Source organism: Sorex araneus, chromosome 4 (assembly GCF_027595985.1).
Source record: "Sorex araneus isolate mSorAra2 chromosome 4, mSorAra2.pri, whole genome shotgun sequence".
NCBI lineage: Eukaryota > Metazoa > Chordata > Mammalia > Eulipotyphla > Soricidae > Sorex > Sorex araneus.
The window spans coordinates 175,191,154-175,210,775 of NC_073305.1; the positions used below are offsets into that span (position 1 = coordinate 175,191,154).

The window sequence follows — 19,622 nt, forward strand, 5'->3', positions numbered from 1 at the left end:
ACATATGCCCGGGTCAGCCTGGGCTCTTGTGACGCTCCAGCGCCACTCTCAGACTTGGTGCCAGGACGTGTGTGTGTAAATCAAAGCGAACAAAAAAGCTTGGGGGAGGCACCCTGGCAGCCTCTCCATAGGGCCTTAGGGCTCCCCATCACCCCATCTGCAGAAAAATCTTTGCCCTAAAATACTGGGCTCAGCATGTGTTCCTTGGGGATCTTCCCCACACTCGGCCCCTTGGGCCCTTTGCCATCCTGTGAGCCGTCGCTCCCTTGGCTGTGGCTGGGGCCAGATCTGGGGTCGTGGGCCCAGGACGCACCCCGGGACCGTGTGACATCATGGGAATTGCCCCGGTGGCTTTGTGCGGGCTGCCCGCCCCCCGCTCTGCTGGCCGTATCTTTTGTTGTTATTTATATAGTAAGTAAATACGCCGGCCCTTTGAGGCCCGGTTATATAATTTATGCTCCCCCTGCCCCCCCCCCTTCCGCCGAGACGGGGATGGAAGGAAACAAAGCTCCCGCCAGATTCCAGCGTGGCTGAAACGCTCCGAACGGCACAGAGGCGTGTGGAGTCGCCGGCCCCACTTGCTTTGTTGGACAGAGATCTTCCTGTCCTGCGGTTCGGAAAGTTGCTCCATTTCTCCCTGCTCACAGAAGGGAGAGCGGGTGGAGGGTGGACGAGGCCACAGCTTGGCCAGGGGAGCCCTGGCTTCCCTGGGGCCACAAGTCAGAATTTTGACGTGTGGAAGGAAATCCCAGCCTCGGGAGTAAAGATCTGAGTATTGGGGGGAGGCGCTTGGAAGCCAGAACCCACCGTGCCCCAGAGCAAACCTTGGATTCTTACTCGGTCGTGTTTATTCGTGTCCACTCGGGTGGCACGGGGTGCGGTGGCGGAGATGGGGGTGGGAGTGGGGGGAAATATACCCCAAGTCGCTCAGGGGCATCCACCCAGCTTCCAATCCCCCCACCGGGTCTGTGCTCTGACGCTTGAGCCACACAGTCTTGACCTCATTCAAAAATCTTCTTCAAAAAAAAATAGGAGAAACAGAGAGGAAGGGATGGACGGGCAAATCAACTGTCTGGAAGCTGGACTTGTAAACTAGCCAAGTCCCCATCACCCACTGTCGCCCAGGGGAGGTGGCACAGCTAGCGCAAGGGATCACAGCAGTGCTTTTTTTTTTTTTTTGTCCACGCTCAGCGCACAGTTGTCCTTCCCCTGGGTGACGGGAATGTGCCTGGTGGCTCTGTCCCGATTGATTACAGGAAGAGAGTGGGGTGGGAGCACCCGTTCCCCATCCCGTCCCCACGGGGTTCTTCTAAGCTTCTCTCTTGTTTCTTGTTCGTTCTCTGCAAAAGCCAAGCCCAGGCATCGCTGCAGAATGTCCTAGTGACAGAGATGCCAGCAAGGTGTGCAGGGGAAGGAGAGCAGGAAGAGAGAGAGAGATGGGGCACACAGACCGAGGCGTTGCAGCTAGATTAGGGGCGGCACAGTCTGTGTGCTGTGCAGGAAAATCCCTTTAGTTTGCTCTGGTTTGGGCACTCATCTGGCAGCAGTGCTCTTGGCTTCCTCCTGGCTCTGCGCTCAGGGAGCACTCCTGGCAGTGCTCGGCAGGGCTGTATGGAGTCTTGGGAATCAGACCCAGGTTGGCGGCATGCGAGGGAAAGGTCCTCCTTTCCTGTCCTCTCTCTCTAGCCCCAGGAAGCACCCTTTAGCTTCCCTGGTGGGGGGTTCTTGTTTCCTCTATAGAACTGCCTCCTTAAAGTTCTGAGTTGGATGCTGAGTCACTGCCCTGCAGTTTGGGAGAGTTATAGCACCACATGTCCATGTGTTGTGCCTTCCTTCCTGCACATGCGTAGTGTGCCATGTCTGAGATCTACTTCGTTTGGATCCTGGCAAGAACATGTCAAGAGCATGGCAGGGAGCGAGAGTTTCATAAGGCTTTTTTTTTTTTCTTTTTGGGTCACACCCAGCGATGCACAGGGGTTACTCCTGGCTCATCACTGTATCAGTGTATCACCGTCATCCCCTTGCTCATAGATTTGCTTGAGCGGGCACCAGTAACGTTTCCATAATGAGACTTGTTACTGTTTTTGGCATATTGAATACGCCACGGGTAGCTTGCCAGGCTCTGCCGTGCAGGTGGGATACTCTGAGTAGCTTGCTGGGCTCTCCGATAGGGGTAGAGGAATCGAACCTCTATTCCTTGCATGCAAACAAACCTCATTGTTTGCATGCAAGGCAAATGCCTACCCGCTGGGCTATCACTCCAGCCCACTCCTGGGTCATGTACTCAGGAATGACTCCTGGCGGTGCTCAGGGGACCATATGGGATGCTGGGAATCGAACCCAGGTCGACTGTGTGCAAAGCAAATGCCCTTACCACTGTGCTATCTCTCCAGCCCCCGTTTCATAGGCTTCTCTCTGCCTTTGCAGCCCTGCCTTCTGTCAGCACAGCAGAGGGTGTCCTCCATGCCTCTGTGCAAGTGTTTCCTTATCTCCACAGTTCTCCATAGTTCTAAAATCAGGACCAAAGAACACTGAGCTGAGAAAGTTCTCTGTAGCAGGGTCTTTTTTTTGCTTTTTGGGTCACACCCAGCAATGCACAGGGGTTACTCCTGGCTCTGCACTCAGGAATTACTCCTGGTGGTGCTTGGGGGACCATATGGGATGCCGGGGATCGAACCTGGGTCGGCCGCATGCAAGGCGAACGCCCTACCCGCTGTACTATCGCTCCGGCCCCAGCAGGGTCTTTTTTATATGCTCTCTGCCCCTCTCCTCATTCCAAACTCCCTTTTGGTTTTCTGTCAGTACTACACCTTTCAGTACAAAAGCTCTGGTCACAATTCAGGATTTATTTTTACGATATGTTCTTGGGGTCTCTTTCCCCCCAATATGGGCTCCATTGGCTTCCTGAAGGAGCAGCTCATAACTGCCCTTGTTGTTCCATCAGTTAAGTACAATGTTAGACAATGCTCTGAATTACAGCCCTCTGGAGCACCAGAGGGCAAACGTTCAAGACTGGTGTTTAGGTAGCTCTTGTTTTCAGCCCTGCTGTTCTTTGCCTCTCATCTCTAGGAGAAGACGTGGGCTATGTTGCAAGTGAGATCACAATGAGTGACGAGGAGCGGATCCAGCTGATGATGATGGTCAAGGAAAAGATGATCACCATTGAGGAAGCTCTTGCAAGGGTAAGTAGGGATGGATATCTGGTTTGCGTTGGTGAATACTTCACCAGTTTAGTTTTTTCCAAATTTTCCAGTGAGTGGTCATTGGTCTGCAATATTATTTTGTTTTAAGGATTTAACTTCCCACCTCTCTCTCTCTATGGGTGTCATTGTCACCACTCCCATCCCAAAGTTCTAATGCCTTCCCACCCTTCTCCTGATTCATTGAAGCCCATTCCTCCATGTTCCCTCTTGTCACTACGCTCAATTTTCACTTATCAATCCCCTTTCTTTTAAAAAATGTTTGGGGTCTAGTGTAGCCAGAGCTTGTGTCTCTAGCCAAGTTCCCTTGTGCAAGTCCAACGCCCAGTGTGATGCCATTCGAAGGGACCTTTGGGAAGGAGGTTCGTGTCTAAGGGTGGAGCTCTCGTGAACGAGATGAGTGACCTTATAAAAGAGGCTCCAGAGAGCTGCCTCACTCCTCGGCCATGTGAGGACACCATGAGGAGACGGTTGCCTGTGAACCAGGAGGTGGGATCCCACCATGGCCAAGAGCATCCCACTAAGCAATGAACCTCCTGGACTTCCCAATCGTCATAACAGTGAGAAGCAGTTTTTGAAATAAGGAGCAGACCTTCTATGCCGTTGTGTTGCAGTGACTTTTAGACTAAGGTAGGGGTGTGAGAGAATATAGGAACGTGCTGTTTAATCTCCTAACAACTGGTTTATTTCATATGGGAAATGTAAAGAAATGTAGGAAGGGAATTAAAACAACAACAACAAAAACAAACAAACAAGCAAAAACAGCCGTTAACAGCCCCTGAGAGCTGATCTTTGGAACCAAGTTTGCAAAGAGGGTAGAGTGGGATAACGGCGGAGGATTTGGGGACACTGCTGGAGAAGTACTGATACTGTGACCGTCAGTGCGGTTGGAGCATTGCAGAACTGAAACACAGCTATTAACAGTACTGAAGTCACAGTGCCTTCAAATAATCAGTAAAGTGGTATTTGCTGAGGAAGTGTTGTTTTATTGGATATAAGCACTCCACATTTTAATGTGAGATTTGCGCATGTGATAATATAAGAATAAGTGGATGGATGGGTGGATGGCCAATATTTTTGAGCTGTGGACCACTTTAATGAAGAAAATTATCTTGTAGATGTCATTGCACAGTTTACTAATCTTGTCAAGGGGTAAGAATCAGTGATAGCAAGTTTAGTAAAAAGCAAAGATAGGAGACAAACATTATAAATATATGTTCCATAAGATGTATCCAGAGACTAAACTTTTCTTTTTTTGAGGGGGTTGGTGTTACTGGGAGTAGGGGACAGGGAGAAGTAGAGAGTCAGTATGGTTTTGTTGTTTGTTTTGTGGTACCAGGCACTGAATCCAGGGCCTCACACATGCAAGGCCTACACATGACTATTGAGTCATATCCCCAGGAAATTAAACTTTAACCTGTGGACCAAGTTTTACATCTTGTTCACTTTTACTTCTAAGTGGATTCTAGTTGCAGCTTATTGTATCATGTTTTGTTTTGTTTTTTTCTGATTGGGTGTGTAAGGAAATCTCGTGAAGGTTTTTGGACACTGGAGGGGCAGTGATGGTCATGAGACAGACATCAGCAAGTCATCTGCGTGACTTTGCCCAGTAACCCCACTGATTGTTGGATTTTCACTTAGAATTAGTTCAGTGCTACATAGACAAGCCATAAATTTGTCGGGAGGTTTACAAACAAATGAAGTTTGCAAGTCACCAAGGAACTCTTGAAGTGAGTCAGGATTGACCACTGAGTACTCTTAAGAGAGCTGAACCCCGAGTCAGTGATGGCATCTGTATTTGAGTAGATCTGAACCCAAACCTCAGTAGCTGAGGGGAAGAGTTTGCTTTGTTGTGCTGAGATAATGGTGTCCAAAATATTAATAATAATAATTGTAATTGATGGAGGTGGGAGGTAGGAGGACGGACAGGGTTTGAGTCAGAGACCTTAGGGCCCTTCTAGATGCTCGCTGACCAACTTGTGTTGCTCTGTTGATTGGGAAGAAACATGGGACTCTGACTTCCCGTGTCTCCACTCAAGCAAAGTGGTGGCACGGCCTGATTGCCTAGACTTGGCTCTTCTGCCCCTGTACTCCTTGGCCCAGCCAACCCGGCTGCCAGGCCGGGTGTCTGTGTGATCGCGGGTGTCGGTAGGGACAAGGGCCTTAGCTTACAATTGTAGAAGTGATGCTGCTGCTGCCATATTTTCCTCCTAAACATTAAAACTTTTGTTTCTTTGTTTGGGGGGCCACAGCCACTCAGAGGTTGTTTCTGGTGGGCTTCGGGACCTAAGCCAGGTCTCCTGTATACAAAGCTCACACTGAGCCCATTGAACTGTCTCTCCAGCTCCCCCAAATGTGGATGATGTCCTCGGACCCACACCTGAGGGTCCCTTGCTTGATGCAGTTTGGTTGGAGAAGAAGAAGATCAAGAGTGCCTTTAGCTGGGGCCAGAGTGATAGCACAGCGGGTAGGGCATTTGCCTTGCACGCAGCTGACCCGGGTTTGACTCCCAGCATCCCATAGGGTCCCCTGAGCACCGCCAGGAGTAAGTCCTGAGTGCAAAGCCAGGAGTGACCCCTGTGCATTGCCGGGTGTGACCCAAAAAGCAAACAAACAAACAAACAAAAAAAGAGTGCCTTTAGCATGGCCCACTCTTGGTAGCGTGTTTCTGTAATTGAAAAAGAAGCTAAGGCAGGCTCTCCCAGTTGGGGGAGGAAACCAGGGTTTGAAGTGCTCTCTGAGCTCATCATTTCAACAGCTGGCCATCGAATCCAGGGCCAGGGCATTCGAAGCCAACTTGGCGAGAGGGGCACAGCCACGCACACACTTGCCTAGAGGTTTCAGCCACACGGCCTGGCTCCTGCCAGGTTGGCTGCCCGTCCCTAGTTTCAGATGCAAAGACCGAGCTCCTCAAGAACTCAGAATATTTTGTACCAAGTCTTTTTTTAAAAACACAGTGGAAAAAACAGATGACCTTGTCCAGGCATCCTAGGATGGGACACCATGTGACAAAGGCAGAGGAGCGGAGCCACGCACGGCCTGGAGCTAGGGTCTTGCAGCGTGGGGCTTCTTTCTAGTTTGAATCAAACTGTCCCAGGGCAATCCCTTCTTGAGCAGGCTTGCTTTTCAAGTCCAAGGTCTCCTTTGAATACGTATCTCGCTCGCTTATCTTGATGTTTCTCTGCTTGCCTGTTTCCACTCTGCAAGAGCCTGTGTTTTCTCTTGAACACACACTCCCTATCTCCCCCCTCACATCTCTGTTAATAAGTCTCGATAAAAATTATCTTGCTTCCTTGAAAATAAAACGTCACTAAGAGTGGAAAGCAGTCTGGGGAGAGACTCAACCTCCTTCAACTTATGGCCAGAAACGAGGGATCAGGGACAGGACTCAGTGATATAAAATAAATACATTTGCATGCCTAACCGTTGGATTACATTTTTGGCTCAGCGAAAATACACAAATGGATGAATTTAAAAAAAAAAAATTTTTTTTTTTGGAACTCTGCTGGTGGACTCAGTGCAACATCATCTTGAAATAGTCAGTCCTCAAAATATTTATTGTATGCCTTGAAATATTACCATTGTAAATCATGATCACCACAATAAAAATGGGGGATCCCAAGGTACTTGGATTGCTGAGGATGCGAAAGCCACCACTTCTCAGATTGTGAGAGGGAGTGCGTTCTTCCAGACATCTGTTTTTTATTTTATTTTTGTTTGTTTGGGAACCACACCCAGCGGTGGTGCTCAGGGCTGACTCCTGGCTCTGCGCTCAGGAATCACTCCTGGTGGTGCTGGGAGACCACATAGGGTGCCAGGGATCAAACCCCAGTTGGCTGCTTGGAAGGCAAACACCCACCCAACAGGCTGCACCATCACTCTGTCCCGTCTCCCTCTAGGCACCTGGTGCTTGCTGCCTCCTATCAGCAGAAACCCACACACTAAGGAGCGCACTCCTAGACTTTAATTCTGATAGGACAACCCGGCATCATGGGAGACATTATCTCATGTGCCATTTGGAGTTAGGTGTATCCCCCCAAATGTCCTCTTATTGGGGAAAATTGTACCCATGTCCAAAGCAAGACAGTTTGGGGCTCTTTGTTAATCTGGTCCCATTGATGGATACCTTCCTTCCTTCCTTCCTTCCTTCCTTCCTTCCTTCCTTCCTTCCTTCCTTCCTTCCTTCCTTCCTTCCTTTCTTTTTTCTTTCTTTCTTTCCTTCTTTCTTTCTTTCCTCCGTCCTTCCTTCCTTTCCTCCTTCCTTCCTTCCTTCCTTCCTTCCTTCCTTCCTTCCTTCCTTCCTTCTCTTTCTTTCTTTCTTTCTTTCTTTCTTTCTTTCTTTCTTTCTTTCTTTCTTTCTTTCTTTCTTTCTTTCTTTCTTTCCTTCTTTCTTTCCTTCTTTCTTTCTTTCCTTCTTTCTTTCCTCCTTCCTTCCTTTCTTTCTTTCCTTCCTTCCTTCCTTCCTTCCTTCCTTCCTTCCTTCCTTCCTTCCTTCCTTCCTTCCTTCCTTCCTTCCTTCCTTCCTTCCTTCCTTCCTTCCTTCCTTCCTTCCTTCCTTCCTTTTTTAAAATCTTATTGAATTACCGTGAGATAGCTATAAGCTTTCATGTTTGGGTTACAATCTCACAATGATCATCACTCCTTTTTTTTTTAATTTTATTGAATCACCGTGAGATAGTTACAAGCTTTCATGTTTGGGTTACAATTTCACAATGATAAAACACCCATCCCACCACCAGTGCACATCCTCCACCACTAATATCCCGGGTATACCCCCCCCTTCCCTACCCTCCCCCTGCCTCCATGGCAGACAATATTCCCCATACTCTCTCTCTACTTTTGGGCATTATGGCTTGCAACACAGACACTGAGAGGTCATCATGTTTGGTCCATTATCTACTTTCGGTTTTTTTTCTTCTGTAAAGTATCCGGCCATGCTTGACACTCCTGGAAACCTGGGCATCAATATAAAGGTTAGCATGAAAAGACAGAAAGAAAGGAATAATAGTCCATGGAAGCTGCAAAAGCATTGAAAGAGAATGAAGCTGATGAAACAACTCGGTGTATTTATTAAGTTTCCGTGTAACTTAATAAAGTTGCAGTTTAATGTGTGTTTTTTTGTTTTACTAGCTGAATAGTTTCATTAAATCTAGTGGCATTTCAAATATTTTCTAATAGTCTGGTAAACTACTTACTGACTTGTTTTTTAAAAACTATTTAGAGGATCTAATCTAAGTCCTTAACATAGTCTAAACACAACTCAGGTGCTGTCTTAAGAGCATACATAGCTCTTGGCAAGTAATCTTTGGTATTTAAATTTGGTGTTAGTTGTGTGAGTTAGTAGAGAAGCCCCAATTTATCCAATTATCTGAATCATTTTGGTGGTATGGCAGTAAGGATGGGAGCCAAGGAATAAATTCACATTTAAAGCTTTGGATGAAGCACTGTTGTTTTTTCAGCAGTGCTACTCAGCAATGGTGGAGCTGCCTTGTAGAAACATCTGCCCTTTGCCATTTGAACCGGCAGCGGCATCTTTAGGATATTGGGAGGTGTATGATCATGATTTAGTCTTCTTATTTCCTTAAAAATTGGTACCATTGTTACTCCTAAAACTGCTCATGATGGTTTCATTAGTAAATGTTGCATATTTCTCCATCTCAGAAGTATATATCCAATTGCTCACGTTCATATATGTGTGGAAGTCTAAAATAAAGTTCTTGGGGATTTAAGGGGAAAGGTGCTTGATATATGTCACCAGTCAACAGATGTTTGGGCATTATAAATTTTCTTTATGCCAGTTGTCTTACATCAGGTTTCCTAGAAGCAAAACCTGAGACAGGGATTGTCGTGAACATGATTTATTGCAGGAAAGCTTTCAGGAGGCACCTCTTAAAGGGAGAGAGGCAAACAAGCAGGAGAGACAGGGGAAGCAACGGTACAGATTTCGGGAAAATTCTAGTCAGAGTCTGATCCCTCAGGGAGTGACAAGCTCTAGAAAGCAAATTGCTTTGCAGAGTCAGTCCTGCCAGAGAAAGAACAAAGCTGATTGGAGAGGAGGAATCCACCTTCTAGGCGTCTCTAGGGAGACAGCTCCTGTCAACCAGGGAAAGTTCTACAGAGCAGGATGTGTATGTGAACACATGTCCACAGAAACTGGGAATATAGTAACCAATTCTGCAACATAGTCTGGGCATCTGGTCTACCAGAGCAACAGGCTTAGAAACAGGACGCCTATATATTTTATTCAATTGTTTTGTTGTAGAAGTGTTTGTGCATCAGTCACAGAGAGTTGGGCAACTAGAGAGGCTTGGGAAGTGATCCTAAATGAATTAAGGGTTTTTCCGTTCTTTCTTTAAAAAGTAGAGATCCATATGGTGAAATTGAAAAGAATTTATCTTCAAGAAGAATTGGGGGGAGGGGAATGGAAAAGAACTTAATCACTTCTCACCTCTTCACCTATGAAGGATTATTAAATAATACATTTTCAGGATGTGCTGAAGACTTTTATTTTGTTTCAGTCTCTACTGAGGACACAATAAAGGGAAATGAATTAAAATTGCAGCTGGAGGGGAGTTAAATTCAATATCATATAAATGTTCTGTACAATAGGAACTCGTAGCAATGGGAACATTTTAAAATTGTCTCTCCCTAAAGACACAAAAAGCATTAAACTACCAAAGATGACCCTCTCTCCAAGAGTCATGTCTTAGACTTTTGCTTTGAGAAAAACCATGAGGTTAAGGAAAATAGGTTGTGAGGAAATATTTCTTTCTGGTCCATACACGCACACACACTTAAAACTGTCAGGTCTTAAAAACTCTTTCAATTAAGCTAAAACAAAACACTATAAATTTGTTTTTTAAGTTCAAATTCTCAAATGAATTGACAATGATCTTTCCTCTCTAAAATCATATTTAAATCAAATTTTGGGGGGAGCAGAGTGGAATAAGACAGTATAACTCTAAATTGTAACCAAACTTTTTTTCTTTATAAAAACTCTCAAAATAAAATTTTAGAAGTCCTATTTTTAAACTTTAAGGTACACAGCACTTTGCACTTAGAAAATAAAAGGTAAATTTGGTTAGAGCATAAATTAAATCTGTATCAGAAGATGCACAAATAGGGACCAGAGTGATAGTACAATGGTTAGGGTGCTCACTTTGCATGCAGCTGACCTGGGTTTGATCCCTGGCAACACATATGGTCCCCAAGCCTATCAGGAGTGATCCCTGAGTACAGAATCATGAGTAAGCCCTACCATCCCCAGTATTACACCACCACCACCACCACCACCATCCCCCTCAAAGAAAAGAGGAAAAAACACAAATACTATCACTTTCTCTGGTTTTATTGATATATAGCTGTTGTATGTGTGCATGTGTCTGGTTAATGAAGATATGCAGCACAATGGTTTGCTTACATATATTGTGAATTACTATGTGCTGTTTGCTAGCATCTGCTACATCATATATACAAATAAGAGAAAAACAGGAAAACAAATTTTATTGTTTTTTGTTGTTGGGTTTTTTTTGTCTTTTTTTTTTTTTTTGCTTTTTGGGTCACACCCGGCGATGCACAGGGGTCACTCGTGGTTCTGCACTCAGGAATTACCCCTGGCAGTGCTCAGAGGACCATATGGGATGCTGGGAATCGAACCCGAGTCGGTCACCTGCAAGGCAAACGCCCTACCTGCTGTGCTATCACTCCAGACCCAGGAAAAAGAATTTTAAAAGTTTATAGTTTAAGTAATATGCTTATAGTAAAGTTAAAGTTTAACACTTGTGGTTCCTGCATTCCACCATCAGCAAATTATCCATGATGTGCCACCACTATCCTTAGGTAATCTGAAAAAAAAAAAAAAAAGGAAATTTTTCATTGTCATGAGAATTCTCAGGATTTCCTCTGCTACCAACTTTTCTGCCTGTAATGCAGTGATGCTCACATATCCTTTATCTTCTCCCATTTCACGACTTATCTTAACATTGGAGTTCTGATACTTGAGAGTTGCTCAATACGCCTAGTGCTGATATCCAGGAGGCCTGAGTGTGCATGATTCCCCAAGCACTGAACTGTGTCTGAACACCAAAGGATGTGGGTGGGGGAGAGGGGAAGGATTGTTGGGGAAACACCCTAAACTAACAAAAATCAAAACCCAGAAGACTATACCTTTTTTTTTTTAATTTATTTTATTGAATCACCATGTGGAAAGTTGCAAAGTTCTCAGGCTTATGTCTCAGTTATACAATATTCAAACACCCATCCCTTCACCAGTGCCCATATTTCACCACCCAAAACCCCAGTATACCTCCCTCCCCCCGCCCCCCGCCCTCCCGCCCCCACCTGCATAACTGATAAATTTCACTTCATTTTCTCTTTACCTTGATTACATTCCATATTTCAACACAAAACTCAGTATTGTTGTTGGAGTTTCCCCCCCAAGAAAGACAGCCCTACTGCCAAGGAAGCATTTGATAATTAGTTTTCCATTGCTGAGAATGAAGAGATATGAAGTCCCGCTGTTCCAAGTACTTAACTCTTTTTTTATTTCCCTCCTTCCCACGCCACCAAGTTCGTGCCTGCTTAATAGTCCTCTTAATATGGCTGACACCACGCTGCCCAACAAGGGAAAAAAAAAACGAGAAAGAAGGATATTTCCTGTCCTTGGCCGGCGTGGGGCTATGGCTTAGTTCACAGTCCAGAGACATGGCTGCAAGCAGTTTCTGGAACCAAAAGTAGTCTAGCTGGCCTCCGGATCCTGGTCGATCAGCAGCAAAGCGGGTGCACAAAAGTGTGGCCACCCGGGTGGAATCTTGGCGGAGCATGCGCTGGTATCAGCCCCGGCCCCAGACTGCCCAAGCGTCCCGCTGTTCCAAGTACATAAAAAAAAATTTTTTTTCCCCTTCCCGAGCCACCAAGTTTGTGACTGCTTAATAGACCTCATAATATGGCGGACGCCACGCTGCATTTCTCCCCGAAAAGGGAAAAGAACTGAGAAAGAAGGATATTTCCTCTCCTCGGCCGGCATGGGGCTATGGCTTAGTTCACAGTCTAGAGAAATGAGGAAGCCTATACCTTTTAACCAACATCCTCCAGTTCCGCTCTCTCACCCTCACCTTCACAATCACATCTGCATCTTCTTTTACTATGAGTTTGGTAATGGAAGGACTTGCCTTTTGGGAGATGTGGTGAATCCATATATGATCAAAGATCATTCATATTGTTACAAGTGCAGTGTTTTCATCGTCATTTTAAATGACCCCCCCCAAAAAAAAAATCCGTGTGTGTGTGTGTGTGTGTGTGTGTGTGTGAGAGAGAGAGAGAGAGAGAGAGAGAGAGAGAGAGAGAGAGAGAGAGAGAGACCTTCTTTGTCTGTTCATTCTTAGACTGCCTCCCAGTCTTGACTGCAGTGAAGATGGGAGCACTTGGACTCTTGTCCCCACTCTTTCTCCCCAACCCAAATGGAAATGGCAGCTATAAAATATGTTTAGAGTTAATGCAGTTCAGAATTTTTTCTGTTTTCATTAAACGTGATGTTTTCTTGGTGACTCCTCAGTAGATTAAGGAGCTAGTTGGGGCTCAGAAGGATGGGGTTCCATCTCACAGGAGAGAGGTCACTGTATCCCATATATCTCATATTAAAGAGCATCCTAAAATATGACTTCAGTGTGTGCCACAGAGATTAGAATAATATTCACGCCCCTAACACACTAGAAAGATTAAAATAATCTTAGTATCTCTCATAGCAGAAGAGGCTTGCTATGAACTTGGAGCTCTCTCTTGTCTGATGCCTTCCGGGTGGTTATTATCCTGCTATCAGAAGAAATGTCCTTATTCAGGCACAGAGTACTAAGAGCTTTGCAGCACTATCTAACTTAATTCTAGTCACACCCCTCTGAAATAGATTCAAGGTATTCCTATTTTCTTGGTGGAGAAAATTAGATATATGACTTGGGCACTGACCGCTTACCTTTATCTCTTTCAACTGCCACTTCTGGGAGAAGTTAGCTAATGAACTGTGACAGCCTCTATTTGGTTCTGTGGCCACACTCTTAACCAATAGTCAATATTGTCTACCTCTCCAGGTTCATTTCCTGTCACTTGAGTATACAGAAAAGAGTCTTGTAGTAGAAAGAATGCTTTCTTCCCTTTTTTTTTTTTTTTTTTTGCTTTTTGGGTCACACCCAGCAATTTACAGGGGTCACTCCTGGCTCAGCACTCAGGAATTACCCCTGGTGGTGCTCAGGGGACCATAGGGATACTGGGAATTGAATCTGGGTCAGCCGCTCGCAAGGCAAATGCCCTGCCCACTGTGCTATTGCTCCAGCCTCAAGAATGCTTCCTTTTAGGAATTTTTTTTTCCCTCCTTTGAGCAGCTGTCAGTGACCTCATCCTCATAGCTTCATTCATGGAGGGGCTCACCCCACACCGTCGCCCAGGCTGTTGACTTGTGACTCTCTCATGGAATATTGATTTGCTCAATATCTTAAATTCATACTCAGAACCTGCTTTCTGGCATGAATTTAATGCATGCATATAATGTTTCTGAAATACCTGGCCCATCTCACATTTGCCACTTGGGAAGATACTCTAACTAAAGTTAGCACATTTTCTGCAGTACATCACCTGACTTTCTATACTTTTCAGAGAAGTTGAAACCAAGTTCTGGAATGCAAACTTGTAGTGTCTCTGAACATATTCTAGCTTACACATTATTTTCCCTCATTCATTTAAGACCCCAATACATTTGAGTTCTGATAAATCGCAAAATATATGTTAGGGGATTGCATTGAATTGATAGCTTGAAGTAATCTCAAACCAGTCAAGGAGTAATTAAAAAAAAAAAGGTCCCACATTTCCTCCTGGGTTTAAAGTCTGTGGTTTACCACATTGTGTCTGCTCCATGGGAAAGCTTGGAAAGGTAGTTCAGAGGCCAAACTACAGGCAATTCATGTTTTTAAACCTAAAAGAAATTGAACCGAAAAGAAAAATGAATTTGGATGTTGGAGGCAGTTGCAGGCGGAATTGAAGGGTTTTATTGAGCACAGAATACAAAGCGTCCCTTATGTCCTGGGTTTGATTCAGATGGAAACCCACAGGGCAGGGTGTGGATCTTCCTTTGGGTTTGGGGAACCTTGACTCTGGCTGGCACTTGGTCACCAGCAGTGGCTGAAGGAAACCATTGCTTCTTGTTGCAGCTCAAGGAGTATGAGGCCCAGCACCGCCAGTCAGCCGCCTTGGACCCTGCCGACTGGCCTGATGGTTGTTACCCAACATTCGATGGCTCTTCAAATTGCAATGTAAGTCGCTGTCTCTTTGAGCATCTTCACCATCTCTGCTGAAAAGGGGCATCCTAGGGACCGGAGCGATGGCTCGCAAGGCTGGCATTCATGTCTTGCACACAGGCGACCTGGTTTGGAATCTGTTGGTCCCCCAAGCACTGTCAGGAGTAATTCCTGAGCATTACTGGATGTGATCCCTGCCTTGAGATTTCTTTTTTGTATCTCTGAACACCTGCTGAAGCATCTCTTGCACGTTCCTCAGATTTTGTTAGCTGACAGATTCCTGACAGTCAGTTTGTGTTATTTGTGCTCCCCGCTCCTACCCTCCAGACCCCACTTTATGGTAAAGATGAAGGCAACTTCTTATTTACCATGGAAAAGAGTTTATTGTTCAACTCAGTATGATCATACTGCTTTCCTTACCACAGTCCACTTCCAGAAATTCTTCATTACCCTACATGGAAATCTCATAACCATGCATTCTCCATTCTCATCCCTCTCTATTCCCTGTCAGCCAAGTTCCACTTTCTGTCTATGCATTTGACTATTCTAGGTACCTTGTGTAAGTGGCATCATACGTGTGTTGTTCTGTTTTCAGCTTATTTTACTGAGGATAGTGTTTGAAAGATTCATGCATTTTTTTGCATCATATGTTAGATGTTTCTTCCTTTTTATGGAGGAGTTACATTCCTCTGTCTCTGTGTACCATATTTTACTTATCCATTGATAGATTATCCATTGATAGATGTTGATAGATACTTCGTTATTTCTCTCTTTAGCTGCTGTAAGCAATGTTGCTGTGAGCATTGTTATATTATAGGTTTCTGAATCCCTGCCACCAATTCCTTTGAGTCCAGATAAGCAGGAGCCACATTTTTGGACATCATCCAAAGTTTCACTTTTTGAACCATTTTCATACTGTTTTCTACAGTGGTCACACCAGTTTATGTTCCCAATGACATTGCATGCAGACTTCAGATTCTCTGTTTCCTTGACAATGTTTGCTGTTTTCTCTTTGATATTCGCCAACCAAATGGATATGAGATGGTATTGTGTTGTCTTGAATTGAGTTCCTGATTCTCTAGTGATTATGAGCAACTTTGTACGTGGTTGGCCACTTGTGTCACTTCTTTGGTTAATTATCTGTTTCAGTTCTTTGCCTATTCCTGAATTGGGTTGTCAGTTTTGTTAATGGTTGTTGAAGTTTTTTTTATATATTTATATGTTTAGTTAATTCCTTATCAGATATATGATACGTGTTTTCCATTAGTTGCCTTTTCTTCACTCTTGTGTGTGTATGGGAGGGGTGGGGAGAGTAGTTGGTATAGCCCATCACAGCTGTGCCCCTGGCTTACCAAGGGACCATATGTCTTGCCCGGGATCAAACTTAGCTTGGCCATGTACAAATAACAGTACCTTGCCCACTGTACTATCTCTTTGGCCTCTTCACACTCCTGATGGTGACCTTTGAGGCACGTGCTTTTAATTTTAAAATCAAATTTACATTTTCTTTTGGTACCTATATTTTGTTTGGAGGTTCTAGCAGGGGAGCGCAGCTACTCATATACCCTCGACCGAAGACCGGTCCATCTCTATTTGGGGATGGCTGTCCTCTTTGACCGTGCGCACAGCTTCGGGAAAGATGCACATGGAGTGGTGAGGGAGGAAGACAACACCCGCCTATCCAGCCAGATCAGTTGAATCAACCTTGGTGACCAATGGGGTGACAGATGTCGCAGCCAGACCGACAGGACATTTGCCTTGCAAACGGCCAACCTGGGTTCGATTCCTCCGTCCCTCTCAGAGAGCCCGGCAAGCTACCAAGAGTATCCTGCCCACATGGCAGAGGCTGGCAAGCTCCCTGTGGCATATTCGATATGCCAAAAACAGTAACAACAAGTCTCACCATGGAGACGTTACTGGTGCCCACTCGAGCAGGTCGATGAACAACGGGATGACAGTGCTACAGTGATACCTATACTTTTAAGGTTATATCCAAAAAATGATTACAAGTTCTAAAAGTTTTGTTTTAATGTTTTAGAGCTTGAATTAGTTACTTTATTATTTTTTGCTTGTGTTTCTTGGCCGCACCTAGTGGTACTCGAGGGCTCCTTGCAGCTCTGCTCAGGTCATTGCCAGCTCAGTGTTCAGGAGACTATTTTGTGTTGGGGGTCAGACCCCAGGGTCTCCTGCTGCCAAGCATGCACTCAGCACACAGGATTTTCTCCCCTGACCTAGATTTTTTTTAATTATTTATTTTATTGAATCACCATGTGGAAAGTTACAAAGTTCTCAGGCTTATGTCTCAGTTATACAATGCTCAAACACCCATCCCTTCACCAGTGCCCATATTCCACCACCAAAAACCCCAGTATACCTCCCACTCCCACCCCCCCAACCTACCTCGTAACTGATAAATTTCACTTCATTTTCTCTTTACCTTGATTACATTCCATATTTCAACACAAAACTCACTATTGTTGTTGAAGTTTCCCGCCCCCCCCCAAAAAAAAACCAGCCCTACTGAGAAGGAAGCATTTGATAATCAATTTTCCACTGCTGAGAATGAAGAGACATGAAGTCTCTTCATGTCTTCATGTCTCTTCATGCGGCCGCGTGGTTTAGGATTTCTGTATATTAGTATTTTAGTAATTAAGTCTAGGGAGATTTATGTCAGAAATTGCATAATTTCCCCCCCTTGGCCGGTGTGGAGCAATGGCTTAGTTCACAGTCTAGAGACATGGCTGCAAAGCAGTTTCTGGGACCAGAAGTAGTCTAGCTGGCCTCTGGATCGTGGTCCCCTTACCTAGGTCTTAAGTTCAGGTTTTTCACTCATTTACAATTGATATTTGTACCTGATAGAATATGACTTCACCCAGCTTTCTCTGTAGCAGTTGTTGTAAAGACCGTCCTTTTCCTTCAGCGAAATGGTCTTAGTACCCTTTTTGGAAAGGAACTGACCATATATGTGGGAGAATATTCCTGGAATCTCTTCCCACCCCCCTTGATTTCTATGTCTGTCGGAATCATACTGTGCTTGATTAATGTAGTTTATAGTCATTTTTGAAATCTGGCCGTGTGAGCCCTCCAGCTTGGCCCTGGTTCAGATTGTTTTGGCTCGTCAGGCCCCTTGAGAGTCTATATGAATTTTAAGATAAATTTAGCTAGTTCTGCAAGAAATACTTTGATATTTTGATAGTTATTGCACTGGATCAATTTGGGTAATATTGTCATCTGACCTATGTGAAGTCTATTCTGTGAAAATAGGCTACCTTTTCATGTAGTTATGTCTTCTTTATTTCCTCTTATCACTTTTTGGTTTTCAGCATATCTCTTTCCTCATAGATCAAATTTACTTGCAGGTCTTTTCTTTTTAAGGTTATTCTAAACAACATCTTTTTTTCTTTGTCTCTTAATTTTAGTGTGAGAAATTAAACTCAGTATCTCACACACTGTAATATTTTTTTCATATTAAGCATATAAAAATGTAACTGATTTTTTTTTATAAAATGTTGGTTGTGTATCTTCATCTTTGCTGAATTTGCTTATTATCTGGACTGTGTGTGCTTGCATGTGTATGTATATGTACACCTGCATGTCCGTGGCATGGTTAGAATTTCTACATAAAAGATCACATCTGTGACCGAGATAGCTTTTCTTCTCTTTCAATTTGGATGTGTTTTATTAATCTTGCTATTTTGTTTTATTATTTTCTCTCTAGCCCCTCATGCAATTGTAATATTACCAATGTGCTTCTTAAGCTAGGAGTGCTACAAAGATGGCAGGAATGAGAATTTCAGAATTTCTGATATTCCGTGGTGCCATTATCTAACCAAGTAGAATGAGAATGGATAAAGTCAACATTTTTCAGATCTTGTGTCAATTTTTTGTAAATTTGGTCCTCTTATTCTGCCTCCACCTCTTCAGTCTCGTCTCCTATTCATGCTGTACCCAAGCTGTCATCTTTTCAAACCTTCCCCCTTTTTTGGTGCTGGTGTGGCCTACCAACCCATATTGTTAGGGCCCAGGGGCCACTTCCAACAGGGTTCAGCCAACCAGCAGGAAGGACAGTCAGTGTTCAGGCCTGGTAGTATGATGCTGTATGGGTTCACTGGTACCCCAGGCTCCAGGGCCGTGCTTGGAGGTCTATGCCAATGATTGACACATGCAAGGCATGTGCTCCCATCCTTTCCACTAGCTCCTCAAACTTACCTTTCCTTTTGGCTATTGTAAGTTTCTAACATCTGATGGTTTTCCAGTTCCCATGGTAAGTCCCAAACTTTGGGGCACATTCAAGACCACCCTACGTGATGTGACTTCAGCCAGTTTTCAACTTTTATCTCTCATCCCATTCAAGATCCTCCACTCTAGTCACGTGGGGCCATGATTGTGCTATTCAATACACACTATAATTTTCACACTTACTGCTTTTATTTGTGTTGTGACATTGTGTCAAGAGACTTTACTTCATGTAAAGGCATCTTTGAAAGATGTCTCCTTCATCTAAATGTTTCTAGGTGAAAACCGATGCCTAATTCAAAGTGAAGTCCACTGCCCCTTTTTTTCCTGAGATCACACCTGGCAGTGTTCAGGACCGACTTCTAGTTCTTGGCTCAGGAGTAGCTCCTGGTCGGCCTTAGGCATGGCAAGCCCCTTCCGTCCTGTGTTATTTCTCAGTTCCTCTAAGACTTTCTTTAACCTTCTAAATATGGTTTATTATCTCTGATCTTATGCTTTTGCTAAGCTATAGAGTTGCATACTAAGTGTAAAAGTTATTAAAGATCAGAAATCATTGCTACTCTGTCCCTTAGGAATTATGGGCTCCTTGAACAAGAAAGGCATGCGGTGTTTTCTTTGTGTCTTCAGAGGATGGGCTAACTCAGTGTCCGGCTAGTAGAGTATTGGGAAAGTAGTTTATGAAAAAAGTTGTATTTGTCCTTTCTCATGGCATTTTTTGTTTGTTTTTATTTTGTTTTTTCTCATGGCGTTTAAAGCATGTTTTATGTCTTAGAAGTAGAGCCTCAGCCTTTCTTAGGGTGGGGAAAGGGATACTCCCAAATGGTATTCGGGGCAAGGGGGGTGTCTGGGAACCACTCTTAGTGATTTCTTTTTTATCTTCATTTTTATGAGCTATACCCAGCAG

At 44.4% G+C, this 19,622-nt stretch overlaps 1 protein-coding gene across 3 annotated transcripts in view; it reads left to right on the forward strand.

The window, feature by feature from the left end:
- The window catches only part of SASH1 (SAM and SH3 domain containing 1), a 220,481-nt gene that overhangs the window by 131,366 nt on the left and 69,493 nt on the right, over window positions 1-19,622 (forward strand). For 2 of the 3 annotated variants that reach the window (XM_055134915.1, XM_055134918.1), the window contains exons 7-8: window positions 3,070-3,182; window positions 14,396-14,497. In XM_055134915.1, the coding sequence (XP_054990890.1) occupies window positions 3,070-3,182; window positions 14,396-14,497 (215 nt within the window). The remainder of the gene's footprint in view (window positions 1-3,069; window positions 3,183-14,395; window positions 14,498-19,622) is intronic. The other variant, XM_055134917.1, reaches the window with a different exon arrangement.